The sequence below is a fragment of the Pelobates fuscus genome, chromosome 12 (genome assembly GCF_036172605.1).
Source record: "Pelobates fuscus isolate aPelFus1 chromosome 12, aPelFus1.pri, whole genome shotgun sequence".
NCBI classification, from domain to species: domain Eukaryota; kingdom Metazoa; phylum Chordata; class Amphibia; order Anura; family Pelobatidae; genus Pelobates; species Pelobates fuscus.
Genome location: NC_086328.1, coordinates 3,589,996 through 3,614,606, shown reverse-complemented (window position 1 = coordinate 3,614,606; position 24,611 = coordinate 3,589,996). Strand labels below are relative to the sequence as shown.

General features: G+C 44.8%; 1 protein-coding gene across 3 annotated transcripts in view; it reads left to right on the top strand.

Moving 5' to 3' along the window:
• The window catches only part of FHOD1 (formin homology 2 domain containing 1), an 80,566-nt gene extending 60,084 nt beyond the window's left edge, over positions 1-20,482 (top strand). The window contains exons 11-25 of one of the 3 annotated variants that reach the window (XM_063437954.1): positions 478-582; positions 4,690-4,713; positions 5,362-5,409; positions 5,877-6,046; positions 6,572-6,709; positions 9,066-9,931; positions 11,809-11,964; positions 12,472-12,654; positions 13,022-13,141; positions 13,900-14,061; positions 14,925-15,115; positions 15,764-15,956; positions 18,693-18,852; positions 19,167-19,340; positions 20,053-20,482. In XM_063437954.1, the coding sequence (XP_063294024.1) occupies positions 478-582; positions 4,690-4,713; positions 5,362-5,409; positions 5,877-6,046; positions 6,572-6,709; positions 9,066-9,931; positions 11,809-11,964; positions 12,472-12,654; positions 13,022-13,141; positions 13,900-14,061; positions 14,925-15,115; positions 15,764-15,956; positions 18,693-18,852; positions 19,167-19,340; positions 20,053-20,135 (2,773 nt within the window). In that variant the 3' untranslated portion in view covers positions 20,136-20,482. The remainder of the gene's footprint in view (positions 1-477; positions 583-4,689; positions 4,714-5,361; positions 5,410-5,876; positions 6,047-6,571; positions 6,710-9,065; positions 9,932-11,808; positions 11,965-12,471; positions 12,655-13,021; positions 13,142-13,899; positions 14,062-14,924; positions 15,116-15,763; positions 15,957-18,692; positions 18,853-19,166; positions 19,341-20,052) is intronic. The other 2 variants (XM_063437956.1, XM_063437955.1) reach the window with 2 other exon arrangements.
• Positions 20,483-24,611: the final 4,129 nt, after the last annotated feature.

Below are 24,611 nucleotides of genomic sequence, written 5' to 3'. Positions count from 1 at the left end.
GAAATAAAGTGCACCGTAGATTGAAGCCCTAATCCTGGGCCCGAAGCCCAGCGTGGAGCTCACTCTGCTGGTAATGTTTCAGGATATCTGTATGATTTTAACTGATTGAAATAAACCGGATATTGGACTCCAGGAAAACTGCAAGTTTGTTTGATTGCTGTCACCCGGTTAGGGATAATGAATATTTATATCCTACATGTTCTGCTGCTTCTTTAATAGCGATTCAATTTGTGATTTCTTTTGGAAAGTGTTCTACGATGAGAAGGGGATTGTGGGATTGCATGAATTGCATTGATTTTACCCCTTTACAAGGCAGGGGCAGAGTGGCTTTATATTCATTTTACTATAGAAGAGGAAGATCCGCACAATCAATACTTTCTTTTATAAATCTTCTGATGTGAAATGTTCAATGTATCTAGAAGCGTTAACCCACTGGAGAGGGCTGTAATTCACACTGACTGATTCTGTCATTCACAGGCCGGGATCAGAAAATGGGAGCAATTATCACAGCTCTTCCAATTTCTCGCTGTCCAAGTCTGATCCGGATCCGCTGGCTGCCCTTGGGGACAGGAGTATATTTAAGTATGTATGGTATTTAATTGACGGGTTGCTGCGTATCGCTGTATGATATTAATTGACGGGTTGCCGCGTATCGCTGTATGGTATTTAATTGACGGGTTGCCGCGTATCGCTGTATGGTATTTAATTGACGGGTTGCCGCGTATTGCTGTATGATATTAATTGACGGGTTGCCATGTATCGCTGTATGGTATTTAATTGACGGGTTGCTGCGTATCGCTGTATGGTATTTAATTGACGGGTTGCCGCGTATCGCTGTATGGTATTTAATTGACGGGTTGCCGCGTATTGCTGTATGATATTAATTGACGGGTTGCTGCGTATCGCTGTATGGTATTTAATTGACGGGTTGCCGCGTATCGCTGTATGGTATTTAATTGACGGGTTGCCGCGTATCGCTGTATGGTATTTAATTGACAGGTTGCCGCGTATCGCTGTATGGTATTTAATTGACGGGTTGCCGCGTATCGCTGTATGGTATTTAATTGACGGGTTGCCGCGTATCGCTGCATGGTATTTAATTGACGGGTTGCCGCGTTGCCGCGTATTGCTGTATGGTATTTCATTGACGGGTTGCCACGTATCGCTGTATGATATTAATTGACGGGTTGCCGCGTATTGCAGTATGGTATTTAATTGACGGGTTGCCGCGTATTGCAGTATGGTATTAATTGACGGGTTGCCACGTATCGCTGTATGGTATTTAATTGACGGGTTGCCGCGTATTGCAGTATGGTATTTAATTGACGGGTTGCTGCGTATCGCTGTATGGTATTTAATTGACGGGTTGCCGCGTATTGCTGTATGATATTAATTGACGGGTTGCCGCGTATCGCTGTATGGTATTTAATTGACGGGTTGCCGCGTATCGCTGTATGGTATTTAATTGACGGGTTGCCGCGTATCGCTGTATGGTATTTAATTGACGGGTTGCCGCGTATCGCTGTATGGTATTTAATTGACGGGTTGCCGCGTATCGCTGCATGGTATTTAATTGACGGGTTGCCGCGTATCGCTGCATGGTATTTAATTGACGGGTTGCCGCGTTGCCGCGTATTGCTGTATGGTATTTCATTGACGGGTTGCCACGTATCGCTGTATGATATTAATTGACGGGTTGCCGCGTATTGCAGTATGGTATTTAATTGACGGGTTGCCGCGTATTGCAGTATGGTATTAATTGACGGGTTGCCACGTATCGCTGTATGGTATTTAATTGACGGGTTGCCGCGTATTGCAGTATGGTATTTAATTGACGGGTTGCCGCGTATTGCTGTATGATATTAATTGACGGGTTGCCACGTATCGCTGTATGATATTAATTGACGGGTTGCCACGTATCGCTGTATGATATTAATTGACGGGTTGCCGCGTATTGCTGTATGGTATTAATTGACGGGTTGCCACGTATCGCTGTATGATATTAATTGACGGGTTGCCGCGTATTGCAGTATGGTATTTAATTGACGGGTTGCCGCGTATTGCTGTATGGTATTTCATTGACGGGTTGCCACGTATCGCTGTATGATATTAATTGACGGGTTGCCACGTATCGCTGTATGATATTAATTGACGGGTTGCCGCGTATTGCAGTATGGTATTTAATTGACGGGTTGCCGCGTATTGCTGTATGGTATTTCATTGACGGGTTGCCACGTATCGCTGTATGATATTAATTGACGGGTTGCCACGTATCGCTGTATGATATTAATTGACGGGTTGCCACGTATCGCTGTATGATATTAATTGACGGGTTGCCACGTATCGCTGTATGATATTAATTGACGGGTTGCCACGTATCGCTGTATGATATTAATTGACGGGTTGCCGCGTATTGCAGTATGGTATTTAATTGACGGGTTGCCGCGTATTGCAGTATGGTATATAATTGACGGGTTGCCGCGTATTGCTGTATGGTATTTCATTGACGGGTTGCCACGTATCGCTGTATGATATTAATTGACGGGTTGCCGCGTATCGCTGTATGGTATTAATTGACGGGTTGCTGCGTATCGCTGTATGGTATTTAATTGACGGGTTGCCGCGTATCGCTGTATGGTATTAATTGACGGGTTGCCGCGTATCGCTGTATGGTATTAATTGACGGGTTGCCACGTATCGCTGTATGATATTAATTGACGGGTTGCCACGTATCGCTGTATGATATTAATTGACGGGTTGCCACGTATCGCTGTATGATATTAATTGACGGGTTGCCGCGTATCGCTGTATGATATTAATTGACGGGTTGCCACGTATCGCTGTATGATATTAATTGACGGGTTGCCACGTATCGCTGTATGATATTAATTGACGGGTTGCCACGTATCGCTGTATGATATTAATTGACTGCTTGCCACGTATCGCTGTATGATATTAATTGACGGGTTGCCGCGTATCGCTGTATGGTATTTAATTGACGGGTTGCCGCGTATCGCTGTATGATATTAATTGACTGCTTGCCATGTATCGCTGTATGATATTAATTGACGGGTTGCCGCGTATCGCTGTATGGTATTTAATTGACGGGTTGCCGCGTATCGCTGTATGATATTAATTGACGGGTTGCCACGTATCGCTGTATGATATTAATTGACGGCTTGCCACGTATCGCTGTATGATATTAATTGACGGGTTGCCGCGTATCGCTGTATGATATTAATTGACGGGTTGCCGCGTATCGCTGTATGATATTAATTGACGGGTTGCCGCGTATCGCTGTATGATATTAATTGACGGGTTGCCACGTATCGCTGTATGATATTAATTGACGGGTTGCCACGTATCGCTGTATGATATTAATTGACGGGTTGCCACGTATCGCTGTATGGTATTAATTGACGGGTTGCCACGTATCGCTGTATGATATTAATTGACGGGTTGCCACGTATCGCTGTATGATATTAATTGACGGGTTGCCACGTATCGCTGTATGGTATTAATTGACGGGTTGCCACGTATCGCTGTATGATATTAATTGACGGGTTGCCACGTATCGCTGTATGGTATTAATTGACGGGTTGCCACGTATCGCTGTATGATATTAATTGACGGGTTGCCGCGTATCGCTGTATGGTATTACAGGCTGTTTGTATCTTTTATAATCTTTAGGAGTTACTAATATCAATAACTCCTACAAAAGACATTAGACATCATGGTCTCTGGATATATTACTTTAAATAGAAACTTCAGCAAACCCTGAGCCAGAGAGCCATCTTCACAGGCATTTCATGGAACCAAAAAAAGTTTTATTTTCTTAAATGTGATTTTAGTCTTTTGTATAAAAAATATCAATAGTACATTTATTGCAAAATAATTTAGGAAGAAATAAGTCTGACCTAAAGAGCTGTCAATCTATAGTACACATGTCTGAGTTCAGAGCCAGAGTGTGAGGTTTTACAAGGGTTAAACACAGGCTGTGTCCCCTGTTAGGAACAGACGGGGGATGGGAGCTTTTTGTCACTGGTTTCCATAGTAATGAGTGAGGCTTGGCATCCCATTACTTCACTCCTTTTCTGTGGATTCATGGAGTTTGTGAAGGATTATCGAGCAGACATGTCTCTCCTAGGTAGGGTGAGTGGACTTTAACAGATCCCCCACTCACTCGCTGGCTCTGTGTGAGTATCACTCACCTGTCACTTCTCTGCAGAGATAACACCAGTGGATTTCCCAAACTGCAATCATTGAAGCCTGGGTGTCGTTATACAGAATGGGCTCTCAGGCTTAGTGCAGATTAATGCCGTGGCTGGCGTGAGTAAGAGCACTTTGTATTACGGGTGGATGGAGACACAGTTCCTGCATTCTGCGCTCAGTATAGCGCCCCCCAGAGGTCAGTCAGTTACATAGTAAACTTTCAGTTATTTCAGATTATAACTTTCAATCACAGGAATACTGCTGACGCTTTGCATGATGGGTAATCACTGCGCTGCACTGGGGAGGGTGGGCTACAGACACTGTGCACCCGGATGGGGGGCTTTTATCAAAATGAACTCGCAGGACAAATGCTTTGCAATCTGCCCTATGCAGCGTGCGTGCTCCTGTCTTTACTGCTGGCTATAATTCTGCATGTGAAAACTCTGCTCTATATATCGAAATCCTTTCTCTTTTCAGACTTCACCAAACAGACCCTGTTTGGTAAGTGTGCTTGTCGTGCTCTGGTATGCTGTGTGCTCCTCTCACTATAATTCTCTGTCCTGTGCGTTACCCGTGTGCTTTGTTTTCATGGTTTTATGGAGTCTGTTCCAGACCTTGTTACGAGAAGGATTTGGAGTGGTCTGCCGTTATAGGCTTGCTGTAGGCTGCTGTAAATTTAATCCATAATCCACCCTGTATGTGACTTTACCATTCCATCGTTCTCAAGCTCTCGCTCCTAGTTGCGGCTGCAGGCCGGCCGGCTCCTAGTCACGGCTGCAGGGCACAAAAGATTGCTTACATCACTGACTAATTATCTGACTTTTTATATAATCTTTCATGTCAATGAGAATTTACACTTTGTGTTCCCATGTAATCCAGTAAGTGAACATTAAACCTAGAGATGTGCCGGTGCAAACGCATGGTGTACACTGGCACGTGCTGAATGACCAATACTAATACAAACCTCAAACTGGCATATGGTATAGCCGGGCACAGTGCCATGGTGATAGGCAGTTTTTATTGACATATGGTATAGCTGGACACAGTGCCATGGTAATGTTATGCATGCTGTGTTCAATATGAGTGTAATCCCTGGGCATGCAGACTCACCGCCCTTCACGACTTGGCGCTAACGCATTCTTCCTGCAGGGAGGAGAAGAATGTGTTTGGGGATAAGCCCATTTTGAAACGTTTCCAGTAAGTATCCGCTTGCCGGCTGTAGCCACTCTAGCATGTTATAAGGCGTGGAAAGTGCGTAACCTAATATTACCAGGTCTAACCAGTGTCTCTACCATTACATAGTGTCTGTGGGCAGTCACACATTGTCTTTAGTGTGAATGATGGAATAGCACTGAATCGCAATAAGGAGGAACCCTTTACTGACAATTTGGGGGGAAATTTGCTGTGCGGTGAAATGAAGTGTTAAGTCCTGGGAAGGTGTATAAAATCTATCATTAACCCATTTAATCCTTAGTGAGGTATAGATAGCAGTTTGTGCTGTGGACTAACTGGGGGTTTATTAAGTGTGTAATATTAACCCCGATATCTTATGGTTTGAAGCACGGCACACTACGATGATAGCCAGGATGGGCAGCACTGGGGAACACTGACCATTGGGCTGGTGTTGGAATAAGGATTTGTTTGTCATTTGAAACTCCACTTAGAAACCGATTTTTGGAGAATTTGGCTGCCACCGAGCTGGAGAAGATGTCTGCGTTATCCAAAGGCAGGCAGGAGATCTTAGCAGAAGCCGTTCGTGGTGGGGAGAAAGAATCTGAAGAAGAAACATCCAACGTCCAGGAGGAGGCGTCCATTGAGGACAGTTCCAGAGAGGGTAAGTGAGCTGGAACAGAGATAACATCAACCAAGAAAAGTATGTGATCAGGAGAGGTGGGCAATGCTAGGCCGGGGGTATATGAGTGAGGAAAGCAGAGAGGGATTATGTATCGGCCACGGGGGCGAAGTGGGGAGTGGTTTGAAGGTATGAAATGGTTGGGGTGGGGGGGGGGGGGGGTTACATATACATAATGATTCAGATAGGAATATCAAGTAATCTGCAACATCCAGAACCACTAGTGTCACTGGCCAAATAATTTAAATACTTGTATAAAGCGGTGATATTGGTGAAGCCAAGGAGATGTTTTATAATTAAACCGATTAATTGAAAGTAATCAGATTTTTATCACAATCCGTGTTAATCAGTCCAGTAGTTATGCTGACACTCGGAGGAGTATTTTATGTTACGGGTAAGGGTTGAGCCAGGGCACGGGTGTGCACTTTATCTATTGCTCCCCTTTGTTCTCTGAAACGTGCACAGTGGGTGCTGGCAGGGGTAATGTGTGGCCTCTCCTGGATGCAGGGCAGGGAGATCTCAGTGAGAAGGAGGAGAAGAATGAAAGTGTAAATGAAAAGGACGCGTGTTCAGGCTCCAGCGATTCGTCGGCCAGCAGCACGTTGGAGCGAGAGGAGCGGGGAGACAGAGAGGAACATGAACCAGGCAAGGGGCTGCATGGAGAGAACAAACCTGTAACAGCTCGGTCACACGATTGGCTTTGTACTACTTCCTTTCCAGATATTTAGGTTTTTACCCCTCGCCCCTAGTATTTGGGGGGTTTGTTACCCCTTGCACGTACTATTTGGATTCTTAAACCTTGCTTGCAATGATTGGATTAATTTCAAATTGTTACCCCCTGGCTGGTAGTGTGACTTGTTACCCCCTGGCTGGTAGTGTGACTTGTTACCCCCTGGCTGGTAGTGTGACTTGTTACCCCCTGGCTGGTAGTGTGACTTGTTACCCCCTGGCTGGTAGTGTGTGAATTGTTGCCCCCTGGCGGGTAGTGTGTGATTTGTTACCCCCTGGCTGGTAGTGTGTGATTTGTTACCCCCTGGCTGGTAGTGTGTGACTTGTTACCCCCTGGCTGGTAGTGTGTGACTCGTTACCCCCTGGCTGGTAGTGTGTGAATTTTTACCCCCTGGCTGGTAGTGTGTGACTTGTTACCCCCTGGCTGGTAGTGTGTGACTTGTTACCCCCTGGCTGGTAGTGTGTGACTTGTTACCCCCTGGCTGGTAGTGTGTGACATGTTACCCCCTGGCTGGTAGTGTGTGACTTGTTACCCCCTGGCTGGTAGTGTGTGACTTGTTACCCCCTGGCTGGTAGTGTGTGACTTGTTACCCCCTGGCTGGTAGTGTGTGACTTGTTACCCCCTGGCTGGTAGTGTGTGACTTGTTACCCCCTGGCTGGTAGTGTGTGACTTGTTACCCCCTGGCTGGTAGTGTGTGACATGTTACCCCCTGGCTGGTAGTGTGTGACTTGTTACCCCCTGGCTGGTAGTGTGTGACTTGTTACCCCCTGGCTGGTAGTGTGTGACTTGTTACCCCCTGGCTGGTAGTGTGTGACTTGTTACCCCCTGGCTGGTAGTGTGTGACTTGTTACCCCCTGGCTGGTAGTGTGTGACTTGTTACCCCCTGGCTGGTAGTGTGTGACTTGTTACCCCCTGGCTGGTAGTGTGTGACTTGTTACCCCCTGGCTGGTAGTGTGTGACTTGTTACCCCCTGGCTGGTAGTGTGTGACTTGTTACCCCCTGGCTGGTAGTGTGTGACTTGTTACCCCCTGGCTGGTAGTGTGTGACTTGTTACCCCCTGGCTGGTAGTGTGTGACTTGTTACCCCCTGGCTGGTAGTGTGTGACTTGTTACCCCCTGGCTGGTAGTGTGTGACTTGTTACCCCCTGGCTGGTAGTGTGTGACTTGTTACCCCCTGGCTGGTAGTGTGTGACTTGTTACCCCCTGGCTGGTAGTGTGTGACTTGTTACCCCCTGGCTGGTAGTGTGTGACTTGTTACCCCCTGGCTGGTAGTGTGTGACTTGTTACCCCCCTGGCTGGTAGTGTGTGACTTGTTACCCCCTGGCTGGTAGTGTGTGAATTTTTATACCCTGGCTCATAGATTTGGGTTGTTTTAGATTTGGGTTGTTTTCTTTTAACCCGTTGCTCTTTGTTTTTTACCTTTTGTATGTAATATTTATATTTTACCCCTTGCTCATGGAATTTGAAGGAGGGGGCACTTGTTTTTATTATTATTGTATTCCGTTTTTTCATTTTTTCCAGAAATCCCAACATTGTGAATCAGCTCAGACATTACTCGTTTTAAAAAAAAAAAAACTGATTATTAATGTCTTCACTAGTGGGATAATGTTGGGATGCATGCTTACACTAGACTGTAATGGGCGGAGCAGGGAGACTTTGCGTAACCTTTACTCTGGCCTTCAATAAATGAGCTCGTACATTGGGACAAACCGCTCCAAAACAGGAGGCCAGAACGTTCATATTTAGCTTGTTCTGCCTGCTACACACTGCATGAAATAGTGTGAGAAATAAAGTAGAAAGATATTTCAAGCAGGGGGTGTCCTTTGTAAATATGATCCTGATCTCACAATGTGCCATCTGATTCGAAGCTTTGTAAATAAGCGTTTACCTGCTACAATCTCCAAATTCTACTGAAATTAAATTCAAATGGCAAAATTTCGGATAAAAAAAAATCAGAAAATTCTCCAACTTTGTTATAGTCACAGCATGGCCATTGAGACTTCAGCTGTTTACTGAATGAACCTGTTTGTATTGGAAGATTGCTACTGCACCCATCAATACAAACGATGCACACTGCACGTTATCTCGCTATATACAGCTGGGTTTAATTCTACTAAACCCTTTGCTTTTCTCCTGGTATATAAAAATTAGTTGCATGATCTATTAATAGCACGGACGGAGTACCCGCACCATACTGGTTCACCGTGAACGTGTCCTATGTTGAACCTGGATCCGGATTGTAGTCTCATGGCTAATTTTTCTGTTTTCGCAGTGAGCCCTGCATGCGTTCCCCCTCCCACCATGGATAGGACCACTTCTAAAACATTTATGAAGGAAATGCTGCACCCCAAGACACAAAATGGGTTAGAGCCACAAACTGAGGTACTTGGTGCCAAAAGCTGTCCATCCAATGAACCACTGAGGTCCCCAAGAGAAAGGAGGAGGATTCCTTTAATCAAAGCAGAAAATGATGAAAATGAGATTTCTCCCAAAAAGAACACAACTGACGTGGTGTTAGAAAACCGCACATCCGCCCTGAGAGCGCAGTACAGCATTGATGCCGAAACCAACGCTAAAAACCTGGAGAAGACCCTCATGATACCTTTCAAGAAATCATCCGAAGTTCTGTGGGAACAGTCTGCACCCCCACAGCAAATGGAGCTAAAGATCAAAGACTTGGATTTTTCTGACCTGTGCGAGGAAGAGGATTTTGACGTTCTAGACTTTGACAACACAGAAAATGTGTCAGCTGGACGAGCTTCAGCTGCAAACTTTGTTCCTCCACCACCTCCTCTTTCTGGCATGTCTTTTCCACCTCCTCCTCCACCCATGCTTGGATGCCCTGGACTGTCTTGTCTTCCACCACCTCCTCCAAGTGCTAGAGCTTCTCACCTTCCACCCCCACCACCTGCCCCTCCTAGCTTCACAGGCATGTCACATGAGTCCAGCACGGGTACTTTCAATAAAAAGAGGAAGACTGTCAAACTCTTCTGGAAAGAAATGAAAGATACCAGTGGCACCAGTCGGGGAAAATTTGGTAAAGGAACTGTGTGGGAATCTTTGGATAAGGTTTTGGTGGATACTGAGAAACTAGAACATCTATTTGAGTCCAAAGCCAAGGAATTGGTTACAAGCAAGGTAGGTGAGAATAGCCAGTTGATAGATTTGTGAGACTACGGCTGGCAACCTGTGTGTCATATGCCAGGCCATATAATACACTGATCATATAGCTTCCCTATATATACTACCATAATCGTATAAGTTCCCTGTGTATAATAACCCAATCGTATAAGTTCCCTGTGTATAATAACCCAATCGTATAACTTCCCTGTGTATAATAACCCAATCGTAGAACTTCCCTGTATATAATAACCCAATCGTATAACTTCCCTGTATATAATAACCCAATCGTAGAACTTCCCTGTATATAATAACCCAATCGTAGAACTTCCCTGTATATAATAACCCAATCGTAGAACTTCCCTGTATATAATAACCCAATCGTAGAACTTCCCTGTATATAATAACCCAATCGTAGAACTTCCCTGTATATAATAACCCAATCGTAGAACTTCCCTGTATATAATAACCCAATCGTAGAACTTCCCTGTATATAATAACCCAATCGTATAAATTCACCTGTGTATAATAACTTCCCTGTGTGTAATACCCCCATCTTATACCTTCCCTGTTTGTAATATGCCAGGCTGTATAATTTTTGTGTATAATATGCCTGGCTTTATAGATTCATGGTTGATTTGATAAGATCATGGTGTAACTTGGATATATTACAGACATGCAAGAGGACGTTTAAAGGGACATTATGATCAACAAAACCACTTTATCTTAATGAAGCAGTTTTGGTACATCATGATCATGCAGTCTCACTGATCAATTCTCTGCCAGTTAGGAGTTAAATCACTTTGTTTATGCAGCTCTAGCCACACCTCCCCCTGCATGTGACTTGCACAGCCTTCCATAAACACTTCCTGTAAAGAGTCATCTAATGTTTACACTTCCTTTATTGCATATTCGGTTTACTAGAATTTCTTATCTTCTGCTCTGTCAATAGCTTTCTAGACTCTGCAGGAGCCTCCTGTATGTAATTAAAGTTCAATTTACAGATCAGGAGATAAAAACATCTAAAATCGTTAACATCTCATTAAAATTAAAGCTTTTTTTTACTCTCATGCAGATCAGGTCAGTCACTGCCATAGGACGTGTGGATAGGACTGCAAAAACAGAAACCATAGTGATTTAACTCCTAAATGGCCAAGAATTGAGCAGTAAGACTGCAGAGACATGATCTATACACCAACACTGCTTCATTAAAGGACCACTATAGTGCCCTGAGGGTGCCGCCAGGCTGGATGGAGAGGAAGGGGTTAAACATTTAACTTTCTCCAGCGCCGGGCTCCCTCGGTGCTGGAGACTCTCCTCCTCCTTTTCCCGTCATCGGCTGAATGCGCATGCGCGTCAAGAGCCGCGCGCGCATCCAGCCAGTCCATAGGAAAGCATTCTCAATGCTTTCCTATGGACACTGGCGTATTCTCACTGTGAAAATCACAGTGAGAAGCACGGAAGCGCCTCTAGCGGCTGTCAATGAGACAGCCACTAGAGGCTAGATTAACCCTAAAGTAAACATAGCAGTTTCTCTGTAACTGCTATGTTTACAGCAGAATGGGTTAATCCTAGGTGGACCTGGCACCCAGACCACTTCATTAAGCTGAAGTGGTCTGGGTGCCTATAGTGGTCCTTTAAGCTAAAGTTGTTTTGGTGACTGTAGTGTCCCTTTAATATCTGCCCACAATGTGAACGTAGCACTTAACACCAACTCTAGATATTTCTTGCATTTGTCTTTATTGAAAGAGTTTTGATTAGTCATTAGAGGAATTTTAGACTAAATACATTGTGTCAATATTGGAGAATGGTCTTTCTGTTGCTCCTCGGGGGTGTGGCTTCTTCCTTTCATAGGCTGGTGCTGTTGGTGTAATATCTGATCTTGCTGTTTACAGAAAGGAGCCGACTTAAAGAAACAGACCCTGGTAGTACTTGACCCCAAGAGGAGTAATGCAATCAACATTGGACTGACTGTGCTACCCCCGGTGCACATCATTAAGACGGCCATATTGAACTTTGACGAATATGCCATAAATAAGGAAGGAATTGAGGTAAATCTCCCATTGACTACCTGCCCTGATCTACTGCAGAATATTTCAATACATAGAGATACAAGGGATGGGTAGGTTCTAGAAACACTGTGGCCAAAATCTACATGCCCAGTTGTATTAGAACTACATCTCCCATGATGCTTTGCCAGTCTTCTCAGTCTATCTGGTGGTGTAGCCTGTGAGAGCTGTTTCCCAGGTTAAAATTACCTTCCAACAAAACTCGTTTCATTTGCTGGGCCATGTTCGTGGACAAGCAGTCGGTCCAGTCTCCGCAGTAGTGATGGTTCCCTTGGCACTTTACCTCTGATTTCTGACTGCAACAATTACCACAAGCTGTCTTCTGATCAAAGAACTGAATTTCTGCATCTTGGGAAATGTTTTAATAATTTGTGCAGCCGTGTCAAGCATCTCGATGCCCTCTGTGTCACATTTTGTTGTTGCCATGGTAACCATGGCCCATGCTGACGGCTGAGTCAGTTTACTCATTTATGAACCCTCTCTGTTTAGAAAATCCTCACAATGATTCCGACCGAAGAGGAGAAGCAGAAGATTCAGGACGCCCAGCTTGCGACGCCCGATGTCCCGTTGGGATCGGCTGAGCAGTTCCTACTGACACTTTCTTCCATTAGTGGTCTCGCAGCCCGGCTCCAGCTCTGGGCCTTTAAACTGGACTATGAGCCCATGGAGAAGGTAATGGGAGGGAAGACCATATGATTTGAGAAATGTAAGTGTAGCTAGTTACCACTAAGTGGCGCCTGAGAGCTGGGACTTGCAGGATGTTTAATGGGTTAATTCTAGTACTAATAAATGGGAAATTAGGGGAAATGGCCATCATGTTGATTTCACTCTGATACAATGATCTAAACACTTATTCTTCTAATCCCCCCGTATCTATACATCTCCTGGACACTGCGCTCGTAATAAACCAGAGCTAAAACCGTATTTAATATCTGAATTGTTACGGTTGGAGTGTATAAAGCTGTTGGTTCTATGTAAATGCTAATAATGATAATCTAGAATACAGAATTAACCTGTAATAATTCCCCCTCCTCCACAGGAGATCGCTGACCCGCTCTATGACCTGAAACTAGGAATGGAACAACTCTCCAAAAATAAGACCTTCAAATTGATCCTTTCGTCCCTCCTGGCAGTGGGCAACTTCCTAAATGGATCAAATGTGAGTTGGCACAGCATGTACATTCATCGCCAGGTGGTAGGCACAACATAGGCATTGCAGTAAGAGCTGCTATAATGGTTGGAGGATTAGAGAAGGACCGTTTTTCACTAATTGTAGTGGTTATGGTGTACCTTCTCCTTATTTCTCAACAGGTTTGCAGAACCTGGGGTTCTCCCAGCACCTTGTCTAACATGTTAGCCTGTCCAACTCCCAGTGCTCTCAGCCTACAAGTGACAGCCATAGCTGGACAGGTTCACGTGGACTATAAGTAGTATATTAGCCAAGCTGCAGCACAGGGTCGGACTGTAGGCGCTGAGAGCCCCGTGTTTTGGTTTGACATTAACAAGGGAGTTGGTCCCCAAACAAAAATGAGCTGCGATGGTATGGGTCGCAGAGTGTTTGTTCCTTTAAATGAACCCGTTTAATATGTCTTGTACCTTTCATGGTATATCTGACTGATCACTCAGTAGCCGATTATCAGCTTGGAATGTAACCATTAATTACATCCCTTTGGAACGCCAGTAACACGGTAAGGTCCGTACAACAATTTTCCCCACTGTGTTCAGGGAGAATTATTCCTGTTATTTGAATGTATTGCTGGCACCACGGCGGTTGTGTGACACCATCCTGCCCCTCCCCCAAGGGTCGCACCACTGGCAGCTTTTCATGGGGTTGATTTAAATGAAGGGGTTAAGGAAGGGATGAGCCAGTAGAAGGCGGTCTAAGCATCATCATGACGTTTCTTTGCCATTTCCTAGGCCAAAGGCTTTGATCTGAGCTACCTGGAGAAAGTGTCTGAGGTTAAGGACACCGTGCACAGACAAACCCTGCTTCACCACATGTGTAACCTTGTCACCGAAAAATTCCCCGACACATCTGACCTCTACTCGGAGATACCCGCCATCACCAGGTCATCTAAAGTAAGTCTCTCCATACATGGAATAGACCTTATTGTATGCAGTGTTATATGTTGCCCCCTAATGGAATGTTAATGTTACTGCACAGACATTTCCTCCAGATATACTCTGGCACCCTCTGGTGGTTAAATGGCTACTCACAAGCAGAGACAAGAATATTATTATTGGTATTTCTATAACCAGCACATTCTGCAGCACTTTACAATATTATAAAAATGGGGAAATTAAACAATAATGAACATTTACAAAATGTTACAGGAACAATAGGGTGATGAGGACCCTGTTCAAACGAGCTTATAGGAACCCACTCATGCCCTTTATGTTTCCTTAAATTTCAGAATTGTCTTTTTAATCTGACTCGTACATTTTTACTAATAAATAAGTGAATATACATGTTTATGTAGCAAACACTGAAAGGTTTAAAAATGCCCCTTTTACAGTTGTAGATATTTTTTTAAATTTGGCTATATTTGTCCAAACTTTGCAATTCTTTCCGGTTTGGTGTTGCGTGATTAAACTCCTTTCTTGTGCACAGAATAAGATGGGAATTGCGTGCATTCTGTAGTTACACCAGCTAGGAGTATCGTTCAGAGATCTTCCCCAGAGCTGGTTTATGGGGAGCTCTGCGTAGATCAGAAATAAATCCTGAACATTAAACGCAGGACTAAACAATTCACAAACATTGCCTTGTTAAAGGGACATTCATCACGTGACAATTTCGTACTTAAATCAGAAAGCAAACGGTTTTAAACAAATTTACTTCCCAAAATAAAGCAAGAAAAACGTAGAAAAGTATGTATAAACAAAACTTTGTCAGATTGCATTGTTGGGCACACCTCTCAGCCAGGTCTGTGCTGTTCATGCAGGTAGACTTTGATGAGCTGGCAGACACCCTGATTGAGCTGGAGAGGAGGTGCAGGGAGTCCTGGGACAGCCTGAAAGTGATCTCAAAACATGAAACCAAATCTGGTCTGAGGAACAAGATGAACGATTTCCTGAAGAGCTGCACCGAGAAGATTGTCATCCTGAAAATCGTGCACCGACGGATGCTGAACAGGTGAGAACCCCCATGGTTTCTGTTCCCAAGGTATACAGATTTTTCTGTTTTGTTTTTTTAAGGGACACTGCAAACACCATGACTATTACAGCGTATTGTATTGGTTATGGTACCAGGAGGGTATAGTGCAGCCCGTCCAGTCTTTGTCAAACCATTTCAAGCATGGATTCCATCACTCTTTCGCCATTGTTGTAATGATGAGCAACTTCCCTCCGTTTCCATTTAAATATTTAAATATTTGCTTTGTGTAATCGCTGGCATTGAGTGCTGCAGCCCTTTCTGTACTTCAATTCACGGTTTACCATTCAACAGCGACTCAGAACCTCCGTAGAGATATTTTATGACCGAATCCTGCAACACCCCATAGTGGAGAGACTGTCACTGCACAACATGTGCACACATTGGGGTAAACCACATGAAGGTGAAATTCAGAATGCACTGTACCATAATCACTGTAACCATATGCAGTAGTGGTTATGGTATGTAGTGTCCCTTTAACTTGTTTTCTTTGTTATTTGTGGGATTACCCTCAACTAGTCTTGTCAGGTGGAGAATTTCACAACCTTTTTCACTATCCCTCGTATTTGTCTTTGAAAAGCCCACGCTTATTACTGTGTTTTTTGTTTGTGTATATAATCTGTCTGCCAGGTTCCGATCCTTCCTCCTGTATCTGGGGTACACGTACTCTGCAGCCAGAGACACAAAGATCACCTATTTCTGTAAGATTATCAGCGAATTTGCCTTGGAGTACAGAACGACGCGGGATCGTGTGCTTCAACAGAAGCAGAAACGGGCAGCATACCGTGAGAGGAACAAGACCCGGGGCAGGATGATAACCGAGGTCAGTCACACAGGGCGAATTCGGGTGGATTTGCATTATAGGAGTCAGAGCAGCATTTTGCAGGGTTACTTACTTAAAAAAAAAGGGGGGGGGGGAGGTAAATTGATGTGAATTCAGGTTTTAGTCTAAAATGCCTGAAATCAGACGTCCTTTAGAAATTTTTTTTTAAAAAGACACATGAATGACCCTGAATCAAATTAAAGTGGCACTGTCATGCCAAACGTACCTTTCCACAATCGATTCCTCTGCTTTCCCTCTCTCAGGCTCTGTTCTTCATTTCTTCCTGTCTGCTCTAGTTTTCTTTAAAACATAAGACAAAGTAGGGACTACTTGTCTTATGGAGGTTTCCTACGCCTGACCATCTCTGACCAGCGGAGGACCAAAGTCTGCTTCGTTTCCGGTGGTCAGAGCAATTTTCCCACAATTCTCACCTTTCCTCCGTGTTCTCGTCAAAACTACTGAATTTTGCCATAACAGAATGAGATCAATTGGTCCATTTGTGTTAGGACGCAATTCAGGACTTTGTTTGGATAGGAATGAAACTCCGATCCTTATCATTACCGTGGCTGCTGTGACAAGACCAATCTCGCCACATTGCATTGGAGGAGCCTGGTTGCCCGCCTGCTGCCTTTAGACTATGGCCCATGTTGAAACGCTTGATTTTCCCCTGCAAAGACACAAAAGCCGGGTCATTCGGTGCTTGCCCTATTTGAGCGGTGATACCCCAGATAGCTATACCATGGAGCCCATTCGTATAATGAAAGACTTTGGCTCCATGGTAATTGAACTGTATGTGTGTGATCTGAGCGCCATTCAGTAATAATGTGTGCTCAGACCTAAGCTATCTGGGGATATGTTGAATGTACCTGTTTATGCAATGGCTGCACAGTTATATATTTTTATGTATTTTATTGTCTTTTTTTTTGCCATGTGTTCAATGGTGTTTTGCCTCTGTCCTTGGAGATAATTGGATTACTTCCCAATTATCTCCAGGATAAAAGGTTTTGGGCAGAAAAGCCATGCTTCATTTGGTCACAAAGGACTACGATCTGACGTATGTTTGTATTTGGAGTATGCTGATTCTGAAAATGTAAGTTATGTGAATGTGATGCATACTTTTAAAGTTATGAATAATGTGGAAAAACTGTATTTCTCTGCTTGTGATAATTACATTACCCATTGTGTAAGGTAATTGTATCACAGGCAGAGGGGAGGATTTTGTGTGGGAGTGTCTGAGTGTATTGTACGTGTTTATTGGTTGTTTTCCAAAACCCTGTGGGGGGTACTAATGTGTATATAAGAACAATAAACCCACAGCTCTGTTTGTTCACTGCTTGACCCTCAACACGGAGCTTTGTCTCGTTCTTCGGGGGATTTACTGTATGCTGTTAGAGACTGATTGCCAGGAGTGTAAGCCGCTTGGGTGCTTTCCTGTTCAGCTGCTAGCAGCTATTCGTGAGGTTCCAGTTCGGGAGTTTGGAGTAGTACTTGGTATCCTGTTTGGGAGTTTGGGGTTCTGCAGTAGCTGTGCCTGTGTCTCTGGAAGGGGAAGATCTACTAAACGGCTGATAACCCCTTTTATGCCTGGGGGTGCCATTACAGCTGCATCTTGCAGCCGCTTAGTAGATAACTCCATAATTCCCACAGTATTAGGGAGCCATCTACCAAAAGGCTGAAAAACCAAGATTGGTCTTTCAGCCAACTTTACTAACACTAAGTGAAAATTAGTTGGTATTAGTAATTAATCTTTTTTTTTTAAATAAATGGCTCCATGGTGGGGCATCTTTTAACTAGCCTGGGGGAAACATTAATTTCCACTTGTGCCCCGCGAGTGGGGGCACAGGTGTAATTACAATAAGGGTGGTCCTATTGTCCGGCCCCCACCCATGAGCGGCAGGTGGGGGCCCTAATTTGCAATAAGGGGGGGACCTATTGTCCTCTCCGACACCCCCCCCCCCCCGGCCATCACCCATGCGGAGAGGGGGGGGGACAGGGACCTATTGTCCCCTGCCCCCACCCATGGGTGACAGGTGGGGGCTAAGTGTAAATACCCCCCACCCCCCAGGTGATTAGAGGTCCCCAAGCCTCTTCACCCAGGGAGGGCACCGCACAGACTCTGCTCCGCAAGGTGGGGAAAGGCTTATAAAGCCTTCCCACGCCTTGCAATTCGTCTCAGAGCACTCTGATTGGATGATTAGTCTCTACATTTACCAGTCACAGCACTCTGGTTGGATTTCAAGCCAACCAATCAGAGTGCTCTGTGTCATTTTACACAGTGTGGGAAAGTTCTTTGGAATTTTCAATCAGGGGCAGTAAAAAGAATATAAAATAGGTAAGATGGGGGGTTTAGGGACATTCGGGGGTAGCTAGGGGGACAATTAGATGTAGTAGAGTCGGGAGGGGGGGTTAAAAAAAACAACTGGATTTGGCCATGCCGCTTCAAACCATAACGCTCTGTTCAAATCAACGTTTAGTTTGCTCACTTGGATGCCAACAGCAGGCTGAGAATTTAGCAGAATTTACCAGGAAAATGCAAATGGTAGTCAATATATAGTGTCACCCTCCCACCCCCATATATTGGTCTAATATTTACAATTTCCAGTTTATTGAATAAACCCATTTTGTTTCTTCCTTGAGAAGCTGATTTGAAGACCCTGAGATCAGGTGTTTTATAGAATGTAACGTCTCATTAAATCCATACTTCTAGCTCAGCTGACCATCTACGTTTTCCCACAGACTGCAAAGTTCTCCAGCGCTGCGGGGACTACAGAAAATAGCCCAGCCATCACCAGTACCAGGCTGCACAGCCAGTCATCTGAAGATGGCCACGAAAACATGACGAATATCTTAATCTCTAGCGGAGATCAGCAGACGAGGAGGAGCAGAGGAGTGAGAAGTAAGAGCTGGTTACAGGGACCAAGCTAGTTAGACTAACTCTGTACGAGGTGGTAACACAACACTATGTGTGCTCTGTATGGCTGGCGGTAAGGACTTCCGTACTAGACAACGCCTGATCTGTGACTGACAGAACCACCTGTTCTCTTGTGTTAGATCCTAAAACCTGCTCTGTTGGGGGAGTTCAAGTTATGCACTGAGAAGGTCATAGTTAGTTTCATAATGAGCCGTACATAGACCCGGGCTGCTATGAAATACAGTCCTAGTACAGCTGCAGGTTACACATTAACCCTTCTCTTTATCATTAAACCCTAGGTTTAGGTCGATCCAGCCCTCCGGACCTGTCTGGCAATAAAGAAGAGCCAGGAGGCACATCAGATGCTTCTGATGAGATCATGGATCGACTGGTCCAGTCTGTGACACAAAACCCCAATCAGAGGGTTGTGAACCCCAAGGAACGCAAGCGATCCCGAGCAAACAGGAAGTCCTGTAAGTATATAAATCCAGAGTCATGGGGTGAGCCCCTAGGACTCCCTCGCCTTCTGTTACTTGTTACCTGTGTTATCTTCTCAATCAGATTCCATTCCTAGCCCAGTGTTGCTGTTTCACTCCCTGCTCTGCTTATAAAGGGTTGGTGACACTGTGATCACTGTTTCATGCAATTTACCTGCCTCCCGGCCATGCCCTCTCTTCTTCACTGCCTAACAGGCAACTAAAGATGGAAATGGCAAGTAAAGATTTGACAGGAAACCAATACTTTGGAAAGCAATGTCTATATTAATTGCAAATGAGACAACTTGGTGACAGTAATGGCCCTTTAGAGGGACACCATAACCACTGTAGCTTATTGTAATATTCTAGCTCATTCTAGTGGTTATGGTGCTATGAATCAATGGGCAGTCTTCCTGGCGCCCAAAGTTGTTCCCTCTGCGAGTATTTTTACTTTTGGGATATGAAGTGTGAATCCATACCAGCATGGCTGGAACTGATAGGCCGCAGCGAACTCGCCAGCCAGAGAAGGATGGATTCCCATTAGATATTCCATAAGACTGATATCTGTAGAGGTCGGTGAGCCGTGCTTTTTTGGCCAAAAAAGAACCTCCTACAATGATAGCACCATAACCACTGCAATGAGCTGTTTTTTTCCACTTATTAAATTGTCTCACTGCAACGTCACTAGTTTTGGATCTTTGTCTTACAGTGAGACGGACCTTGAAGAGCGGGTTGAGTGAGGACCTGGTGCAGGCGCTGGGATTGGCTAAATCCTCCGAAATGTCCGTCTGACTTCCTCAGCGAGAGACTGCTCAGCAGTAAATTCGCTGCCCCCTGTGGTGGGACCCGGAGTGTCAGCAGAACGACCATTGCACCTCTCTTGCAGAAACCAATGGGTGAGGTGGATACCGCTTTGTACAGCTACAGAGAAGAAGTAAGCAACTGTGGATTCAGCAATAATTAACCACTTCTATCCACACTGGACTGCACTACACTAAAGTGGATGGTTCCCTTCTCGGGCTGCGTGGTCTGTTGTATCCACAGTACGTGGCTCTTATAAAAGAGTCTCTCTCAAAGGCACTATGTCCGCTTCCAGTCACTTCCTGGTGGGGTTCTTTACAGTAGGGAAAGCAGGACCAGGAGGCTCTAATCATGCAGGAATTCTACACGTCAGAGTGCCACATTCTAGTAAAACTTGTCGTGAGTACGTCAGAGGCCCTGGATCAAACTACGTGGATTTTACCTGTTGTGCAATCATGGATGTTTCTGGGTGTGAAATACAATGCTTAGCTCGTGTATATTGTGCTTACGGAATTCCCGTCCAATTCTGACATCACTAGCCTTACATTATACGCACACAAACACTAAACTCCAAATGGGAAATAGCCCAGCTCGGGGTATAGGGGATTGGAATTCTTCAAATTCAGTTACTTGACCTCCTTTTGCCATTTGGTGTTTAAGGAATAAAACCACTTTTTGTACTGGGCTGTTTTGATCCCCACTGCTTTTATGGGCGAGGACGAGACTGAGGATTTGTTAAGCATTTTCCATTCTGTACAGGAAGTTATGACATTGAATGGCATTGTTTTGTGTGTGCTAGGCTGGCCTGCCCTCTGACTAGCTGGCTCCAGCTAATGTTACCAATAATGACACGCTTGCTCTCAGTTCCACCAGTTCTAACATATCACTTCATTAAAACGAACCCACAGGACGCTCACTCAGGTTAAGGTGATCATTACATACACCTTAAATCTTCCAGACGTACACTCCACCTGGGGCGATTTCCTGCTGCAGGTGTTTGTATGTCCCCTGTGATTTGAAGCCATGGGGTCTAAGTTTAGCAGAGAACTATTCATTGAAACCACTAATCAGGATGACACCACCGTGAAAAGCACTGCAGAGGTTGCCAGTGTTTCCACAGCTGGGGATTTCATTGATCTAATACATGATCAGGGAGTCAGACTGAATAAACCTTGCAGGAACGCCCAGTGTGTGTATCACAGAGCTCCAACGAACTAAACATCACAGAGCTCCACGGAAATAAAACATCACAGAGCTCCAACGAACTAAACATCACAGAGCTCCAACGAACTAAACATCACAGAGCTCCAACGAACTAAACATCACAGAGCTCCAACGAACTAAACATCACAGAGCTCCAACGAACTAAAACATCACAGCAATGTGTAAGAGAATCACAGAGCTCCAACGAACTAAACATCACAGCAATGTGTAAGAGAATCACAGAGCTCCAACGAACTAAAACATCACAGCAATGTGTCAGAGTATCCCAGAGCTCACACTCTGTATATTTACATATGGTTTAAAGGAACACTGCGCAGGGGCTAGATATATCTCCAGTAAAAATATGAATATGAATTTTTACTGCATGTTTCATCGGGGGAAATATCTGAAACCGCTTTCACAAGCTGCACACCTGATATCTGCAGCCTTTGCAAGCCTTCCACTGGAGCTAACCGAAAAAGGTTAAAAAAAACAAATCTGTGTTTTGCCAGCCAGGCAGGTGTTGAATTATAAAGGTACCGATGTCGCTTTGAAAGGAGTATTTTATAAATGGCTGTTAATGCTCGATATTCCGCAAGCTGTGCTTTGTGTGTTTGGAGTGGACCTTTAAGCCCCAGTATGTCTGCACAGCAGGCACCAGTAAGGATGGCTTGCAAAATCCAGGCTCTCAACAGCGACAACCAACCACCTACAGGCCTGGGTATCTACCTAACAAAGGGCTCAACAAACATGCTAACATTTTTTTTTACCAACTTTCCTAACGCGGATGGGCAGTTTATTTTCCATCCCCTCTGTCTGCATGCTGATGAGGAAGCGGTCTCTGTACGACGCTCTCCGCACTGCCACTAGGCATCCCATGTAATCGCAAGGTGGGAGGGAGGGTGAGCGTAGGGCACAAAACTAAGAAAAAAGAAATCGTAAGAAAAAAGTGACTAAGCAAGACGATGCACGCAAACTGTGGGTTCCTGGAGTCCCTTTAAGGTCTAGTTGGGAGGGGGGACTGATAATTGGAGAGACGCTTGTCATGTATTGACATAACGTACCCGTGTTTTAGAGCAAAAGAATAACCGCCTGAAACTTCATCTTGAATGTTATCCATTGCACCAAAGGCGATCATTAATCAGGTTTAGAGATTATAAAATAATTGCCTTATTACCCAGTATTTATTTTATGAAGAAAATAGCTTTAAGACGACTTGGTGTTTTAATGTTTGTTTTATAGTAAAACGGGTTGGAATTTGCCCCAATATTGTGCGACTTGTCCTTAATACCGTGGTAAGGAATGAGCAGTATTATGAAGTAATCTGTACCACAGGCTGTGAAGTCACTTTATGCTGTAGGATGCCTTGTGTTGTACAGCACTCACTACGTTTCCTCAATAAAAATATTGACGAGTAGATTCGCTGTCTGTGACTTTAATTACAATAAATCACCAATTCTGCCTTGCGGCCATTAAAATCGTAAAATAAACACACACACACACAGGTAAAAGGTGAATGTGTAGTCTGCTGTAAAAGCAGGATGTTTCCACCCAACAGCTGTTTAACCTCCTGCTGAGAGAGAAGATAACATCATTACATTGTCTCAATGATCATCATATCCGCATTCTCTCTACAATGAACTTGGAACCCGCACAGAGATATCGGCGTCTGGCACAGAGTATCTGCAGGTGGAGTTCTCTGTAGCCCTCGCTGGGTGACTAACAGCAGCAGTATGAGATAAAGCACTGATCATACACACACCGTACCCCAGGCAGTGTTTATAACAATAATATGTTGTTGCCTAGATGCTGCTAACATAGGATGCAGCGCTGTACAACTACTCTCATGCCTGCAATACAAGCACTTACCTAGAAACTACATTAAGTCCAGACACATTAAGAACATCAGCCACAAACATAATATTCTGCTGACAAGGGCTGCACTGGATTGCAATTTGCATGATGGGAGTTGCAGTAACTCTAGTCTGGGAGATAGCTGTAAGGCTAATGGGGAATCCTCCCTGTGGGAGGCGGAGAAAAGGCCTGGCCTCTCTCACTTATGGAAGGATTTTCATTACAGTCGACAAGTGTAAAATGAATTCTGTAACTTGTAATTCAAGCGTGAGATCAGGGCTGATAATTATGCAGTTTATGAATTTCATCTTTTTTTTATTTGTTGAACTGACTGGTGCACACAGTGTATAAGAGACCATATGGACTGCAAACGGTCTTCCCGGTACAAATACACCCAAAACAGACTGTGCACAGTCCTACCCGATACAGAAACATCTGATACAGACCGCGCAGTCCTACACGATACAGATACACCCGATACAGACCGCTCACAGTCTTACCCGATATAGATACACCCGATATAGACCGCTCACAGTCTTACCCGATATAGATACACCCAATACAGACCGCTCACAGTCTTACCCGATATAGATACACCCGATACAGACCGCGCACAGTCTTACCCGATATAGATACACCCGATACAGACCGCGCACAGTCTTACCCGATATAGATACACCCGATATAGACCGCGCACAGTCTTACCCGATATAGATACACCCAATACAGACCGCGCACAGTCTTACCCGATATAGATACACCCAATACAGACCGCTCACAGTCTTACCCGATATAGATACACCCGATACAGACCGCTCACAGTCTTACCCGATATAGATACACCCAATAGAGACGGCACACAGTCCTACCCGATACAGACCGCGCACAGTCTTACCCGATATAGATACACCCGATATAGACTGCGCACAGTCTTACCCGATATAGATACACCCAATAGAGACGGCACACAGTCCTACCCGATACAGACCACGCACAGTCCTACATGATACAGATACACCCGATACAGGCCGCGAACAGTCCTACCCGATACAGGCCGCGAACAGTCCTACCCGATACAGGCCGCGCACAGTCCTACCCGATACAGACCGTGCACAGTCCTACCCGATACAGACCGTGCACAGTCCTACCCGATACAGACCGTGCACAGTCCTACCCGATACAGACCGTGCACAGTCCTACCCGATACAGACCGTGCACAGTCCTACCCGATACAGACCGTGCACAGTCCTACCCGATACAGACCGTGCACAGTCCTACCCGATACAGACCGTGCACAGTCCTACCCGATACAGACCGTGCACAGTCCTACCCGATACAGATACACCCGATACAGACCGCGAACAGTCCTACCCGACACAGACCGTGCACAGTCCTACCCAAAACAGACCG